Source organism: Phoxinus phoxinus, assembly GCF_949152265.1.
Source record: "Phoxinus phoxinus genome assembly, chromosome: 6".
Lineage (NCBI taxonomy): Eukaryota > Metazoa > Chordata > Actinopteri > Cypriniformes > Leuciscidae > Phoxinus > Phoxinus phoxinus.
Window position 1 is genome coordinate 16665610 of NC_136881.1, and position 6463 is coordinate 16672072.

Genomic DNA, 6463 nt, shown 5'->3' on the forward strand with positions numbered 1-6463 from the left:
TATCGAAAGAAGTAGTTTAACCATGCGTCTAAACTCTAAACACTAGATGGCGCACGTGTGCTTTACAGAAAGACCAGCGAAATATCGCGAGATATGTCTAGTCTCGCTGTGGCTTTAATTCTCGCGGTATTTCCTCACTTCCTCCTCTTTCACTCCCTGTGTTCAACATGGCAGTCGGCAAGAATAAGAGGCTGACCAAAGGTGGCAAAAAAGGTGCCAAAAAGAAGATGTAAGTCACAAATGTAACTCTCGACTCTGTCGTTATACTGTTTTAAGATAATATGTTGGATATTCGATGTTTGTGAGTAAAGGATGAGATCGATATATAGAAGATTGTATGTAGCGGTCCTGCTAGTCCGACTGGCTTACTGGTGGCCTTCGCTGTGTTATATGTGCTCTGTTAACTGTCGGTCAGAGCTTGGTAGGTCCTAGTACTGTTTTCTTATATACTAGTCCTACAAGTATTTATATTCAGCTAAAATGAGTAGGTTAAACTGACAATGCTAACGCAAGTCATCGAAAACGCTAGCTAGTTTACCAAACACTATTGACCTAACGTACGACTTGCAGTGTGACACATGGTTTGGATGCTTAAAGTTAATTTAGAGCTTTAATATTTTTAGACACTAATCCGAAGTAAATATAAGACGATGTTAGCATTTGCATTGTAAACTAAGATTAGCTCGTGACGTTAACTTAACTTACCTCTCCTAAAAGTATTTACACGTGTGTTTTGTCTTACAGTGTTGATCCATTTTCCAAGAAGGACTGGTATGATGTCAAGGCACCAGCCATGTTCAACATCCGCAACCTGGGCAAGACCTTGGTCACCAGGACTCAGGGAACCAGTAAGTGCTTTTATGTCCATCCATGGTGTCTTTTTTCCACAAAGATATTAGCGTGAGTAGTTAACCCTACTTGGAAAGGTTAGATCTTGCTGTACAATAACGTTAAATACCATGCATCCCAATTGTTTGATACAAATAAATGCGTGCCATATTGCTGTGGGAATACATGACAGTAGTTTCAGCCCCAGATGAAAAACAATTACTGTTGTGAGATACCTGGCATTCCCATAAAATCCATGTTCATTATAACACTATAAACCTCAGCAAATTTAACACTGTCACTGTAATCTAGGAATTGCCTCTGATGGTCTGAAGGGACGTGTTTTCGAGGTCAGCTTGGCTGATCTGCAGAACGATGAGGTTGCCTTTCGCAAGTTCAAGCTAGTCACAGAAGACGTACAGGGCAAGAACTGCCTCACCAACTTCCATGGCATGGACCTCACCCGTGACAAGATGTGCTCCATGGTCAAGAAGTGGCAGGTAAAAAGCATACTTGCCACACAGAAAAGCTTAATTGCTAAGGCACTCCACTTTATTTCATTCAGTTCCATTCGTATGCACGCAAATGCCAAAGACCGGAAATCAAGCGGTGTGAAGTGTGCAAATTTGCTGTAGTCCACTTCTAAAGTAAAAATTTGTATCACGGGAAGGTGTGTGATAGTTGGAAGATTGATACATTCCAGTGTGACATCTTAACTGAATTAAAAGAAAACAAACTTTAAAGGGATAGTTCACCCTAAAATGTAAACTAATTCATAAATTGCTCACTCTGGTGGCTTTTTAATGTGTCCACAAGGATAATAAAAAAGTCCAGTTTGTTCAAATACTGACCAGCATCAATTTTTTTTTTTTTTAAGATCAAAAAGTATCAGTTGATCCTATTTAATGTGTCATATATTCCAAGTGTTATGAGGGCATATGATATGAAATTTAATACATTACTGAAAATCCTGACCTTTGCCATTGGTCTTCAGTGCACATCGTGAGAAATATAAAGACCAACAAAAACTTGAAGGTGTTAATCTCTGGACCGGAACTCTATAATTTAGAAGTTGACAGATGTGAATGCGATTAATTTATGATGAATATTCACCTCAGAGAAGGTACATGGTAGGGCTGTTTTTTATCTCTCTCCAATTAATTTGAATTGAATGGTTTGCCACGATTGTATTTTTAAATCGAGAGATGGCAGTCTTGAATAAAAAGGTTTGCAAACGTCACAATTAGACATGTTGACAATTCTGTAATGATACAAGTTTAAGACAAGAAAATGATCCGACCATATGATGGCAAACCTGATTAACTGCTCTTGTGACGTTGAACACATCGCTAGTAGGGGAAAAATCGTGACGTGGACGATTCTGAATCGAATCACAAATGTAAGATTTTCTATGTTAATTGATAACGTAATGTTGATGGAACCCAAACAGCGCCTGGACAGACTGGTGTGCAGCTGTGCACATAACAGAGACGCATGATGGTTGAGCGATAAATCCGACCGCCCTCTAGCATTAGAGGGTTAAAATAGTGCATTCAAATCTAGCGTAACTTTGGCTTCTATGAAGTTGAAGGGGGGAAAAGGACCTGGACAAGTGCCACACTTTATGCACTGGTGCAACCACCACATTGTCCAATTGATAAGAGCTGCAACTTCTGTTACATACGAGAAACGGCAAACGAAAGTTAAACGAAACCGAGCTATTCGTTTGAAACGTTCTGTGCAGCGCAAGCTCAGAACAGTTAACTCGTAGGCCGATCTCAAATCATGCAACAGTTATTACACAGTGCTGGGAGATCCAGTGAGAAAGCGTTTGAATTACCGCAGAATTAATAAAACACCAACGAGAAGCATTCAAAATTTGGCACAGAGTTCTGTTATAAACGCATGTCAGATCAAATAGCGCTGACACGGAAACCAGGACGACCTTAAAAGCTTCCACCTAACTCGGAAAAGGCAAAGCGAATTACCAAAACTATTGTAACATTTATTTCCGAATCACTTCCCAATATATGTTATTAATTAAACAAATGGAAGTACATTCATTATGGATAATTTCAAATACTTCGCTTTAGAAATGCCAAATAGTCACGCAGTGAGAATCTGTGTGGAAAAAAAGATGCATCGCTAATCGTTTTGCTGCATCGCAGCCCTCTGAATCGTAATCGAATCGTGAGGTGCCTAGAGATTCCCAACCCTAATTGCTAGTCTCAAACGGCTGTTTGTTTTGTTTTTTTGCGTGAACTCTTGCGTGAAACGTTTGATGTGCGAGATGCTACAAGAGACATGTCCGCCAAACATAAATATAATGTAATGCAAAACCATGTAAAGAACTACTACTGTATGTTTGATATTTTACCTTTGCATGGTGTCAGGCTCAACGGTGCTGTTATTTTCTGTACCCCTTAGGTGTTGTAGAATTGTGTTCTAAGATTTTGATGCAAGTTCCTTTATTTTACATCTTAAGTTTTGGGATTAAGTACTTGTCTAATTGGAAAAAGTTCTGTGTACTGCAGCTTTTTTCAAAATTTTGTGCAGGCCATTTTAAAATACTTATTGGTTCTTTCCCACTAGACAATGATTGAGGCTCATGTTGATGTGAAGACCACCGATGGCTATCTTCTCCGCCTGTTCTGCGTGGGCTTCACCAAGAAGCGCACCAACCAGATCAGAAAGACCTCCTACGCCCAGCACCAGCAGGTCCGTCAGATCCGCAAGAAGATGATGGAAATCATGACTCGTGAGGTCCAGACCAATGACCTCAAGGAGGTGGTCAACAAGCTGTACGTATAAAAGTTTTTCATCTCTTTTATGGCATTACAATTTTATGTAAAAATTGCCTCAAGTTTTGGGAGTCGGGCCAAAATATAACAATTTTATAGGTTGTGGTCTTTCAGTTGATTTGTGTAGACTGTTTTTTTTTTTACTTGTTACGAATAGTATTTTTAGCATAACTTTTGAGTGCTGGGGTCATGGAGATTAAGCAGGGGGTGGAGTAACTCTTTACCTGGGTTTAAACCTGAAAGCTTTGTTGGCTGTCATGATCTATAACTGTTAAGCAGCTGTGTGTAAGTAATGGTTCTCTCTTCTATTGTTGTGCAGGATTCCTGACAGTGTAGGCAAGGACATTGAAAAGGCCTGCCAATCCATCTACCCTCTACATGACGTCTATGTCAGGAAGGTTAAGATGCTGAAAAAGCCCAAGTTTGAGCGTAAGTGAACTTGTATGATGAACAACTTTCATTTGTATTTATTTTTTACATTTATGCTCATGACTGACACTTAAATGTAGTTTTCAGATTTTGTAGCAACTTTATGGTCAGGGTTCCATGCATTGATGCTTAAGAGCAATATTTGGTTCATCCTATGATTGTTTTTTTTTATATATACATGAAACTTCCCCTCCTAAACTGACCAAATTTAGTTTTTAATATTAATTTATTAACTTCCAATCTTTGGACTTTGTACAAAATATTTTTTTAGGTTTAGTCGGAGTAAGGGGGGAACTGAATATCCACTTGTGAATGTAGTATGAGGGGGTTAATGTATTTATTATTGTACAGTTGGTAAGCTGATGGAGCTGCACGGTGAGGGTGGAACCAGCAGTACTGCTGCTAAACCAGCAGAGGGTGAGACTGGGGCCAAGGTGGAGAGAGCTGACGGATACGAGCCCCCCATCCAGGAGTCTGTCTAAAACTTCCAACACAAGCAGCTGGTGTCAATAAACATGTAAATTTGACTTTGCGTACTGTAATCTTTGTTTCCAGTAGATCATTATCACGTCAAACCTGCTGAACATCATGGTCATGCTTTTATATCTCCAGTCAGAAATATTACAATCTATTTTGACATGCTAGAATTGAGACATATGTGACCCTGGACCACATTTATATATATATGAGCTTTCCATTATGAATGGTTTAAGGATAGAACAATATTTGGCTGAGATGCAACTATTTGCTGCATTCACTCAAAAATATATATTTTTATGGTAGGAAATTTACAAAATATCTTCATGAAACATGTTCTTTACTTAATAGCCTAATGATTTTTGGCATAAAAGAAAAATCGATAATTTTATCCCATACGATGTATTGTGGCTATTGCCACAAGTATACCTGTGCGACATGTGACTGGTTGGAATTGGTAGCATTGCAGTAAAGTTTTCATTTTCAAATCAGAAATGATTTTGCACACATCAACTCTTTATTTTGCAAAATTTCCATGTATATACTGTAAGGTTTTTTTAACAAACTTTCAGGGTTCCTACACTATGGAATTCTATTTATGTAATTTCCAGGTCTGGTAGTGTGGGGGGAAAACAAAAAGAAACTGCACCGAGTAGAAGAGAACACTGGTGATGCCATGCATCAACATAACTTGCACACTTTTCAAACTACACATCCTCAGCATGATTACGTTCATTGTTTTGCTTAGTAAAAGTTGCATATTAAATCTAAAAGGGGAATCTATTTAACAGACTGTCAAATAAGGCTTTACTGAGCTCAACGGCTTTGGCAGAACTAATATATATTTAAAAAAAAATGCTATTTATATTTATTATAGCCCATCCTGTTTCAGTGAAAGCTACATCAATGCATTGAATAATGCACGTTTCAGGGTACTTCTGGGGGCCTTGAAGTATACAACCATGGTGAATTTCAGACCATGACAATTCTAGAACTGTTAATGCAAAGGATTTTTATTTTCAATTGGGGCAATTCAACATGCTTTTTTGTTACAAATGCATTTGCCATTTATTTTACTAAATGTGCAGTGCTGATGGTGCTCCAGGACAGGTTGGAAAACCCCTGCACTAATGGTGTGCTGTAATTCAAAATCATTATCCTAACCTTTATCTTCAAAGCAAAATCTCAGCTTGCAAGACAGCGATTCATATATATATATATATATATACACACACAGTGCCAAACTGAATCAATGTTTATATATACAATATGCAGTGATTCATTTATTAAATATTGGTGTCCGGGACGCAGTATACCATGTGTCACAATTTCAGCGGATAGCCTTGTCAGAAATTTGCATAGACAATAAGATGATGCAAAAAAATCCTGCAGAAACCGCTGATTTTTATTTAGGGTTGATTAGCATCACGTAAATGATGACCAAAGGATTATAATTACTTATCAGTAAGAGTTTGAAGGTGATTGATTACAAACAATTCCGAGCAGAGTAGCATGACCCGTTGTAAAAGGCTCTTCACGGAGTCACAAAAGACCGTGCCATATGAATCCGGGGAACATAGGACCCTGGAAATATACTGAAGATATCCTTTCATGAACACACTTATGCAACCAAGTTTTTTTTTTTTTCATAATATTTTTTTCCCCTTAAAAGTTTTCATTTGTTTGTTACATGAATTTTGTTGGTTTCAATATTACATAAAAGGTGGGAAAATAACTGACAATTTTACTTGGATGCATTTTTTTCTCAAAAAGCTTTAACAGGGGTGTGTAGACTTATTATAACCACTGTCACTACACACTTCTAGCTATTATTTTGCAGAATAATTTAATACATAGTAAAAATATAACAAACACGTTAACACTTGGATTTTAAAACTATTGATCAGATTTTAACAGTGGTCTAAAAA

General features: G+C 37.8%; 1 protein-coding gene across 1 annotated transcript; it reads left to right on the top strand.

Annotated features, from left to right (window-relative positions):
* The first annotated feature begins 116 nt into the window (after positions 1–116).
* rps3a (ribosomal protein S3A) lies at positions 117–4585 on the top strand. Its single transcript, XM_079615261.1, has 6 exons — positions 117–229; positions 745–848; positions 1141–1328; positions 3421–3629; positions 3949–4058; positions 4410–4585. The coding sequence occupies exons 1-6, from the start codon at positions 168–170 to the stop codon at positions 4538–4540; spliced, it is 804 nt and encodes a 267-aa protein (XP_079471387.1). The 5' UTR covers positions 117–167; the 3' UTR covers positions 4541–4585.
* Positions 4586–6463: the final 1878 nt, after the last annotated feature.

Coding starts and splice junctions, on each gene's coding strand:
- rps3a (XM_079615261.1), top strand. CDS start 168: ATGGCAGTCGGCAAGAATAAGAGGCTGACCAAAGGTGGCAAAAAAGGT. Junction 3,630..3,948: donor AAGGAGGTGGTCAACAAGCT/GTACGTATAAAA, acceptor ATTGTTGTGCAG/GATTCCTGACAGTGTAGGCA. Junction 4,059..4,409: donor GAAAAAGCCCAAGTTTGAGC/GTAAGTGAACTT, acceptor ATTATTGTACAG/TTGGTAAGCTGATGGAGCTG.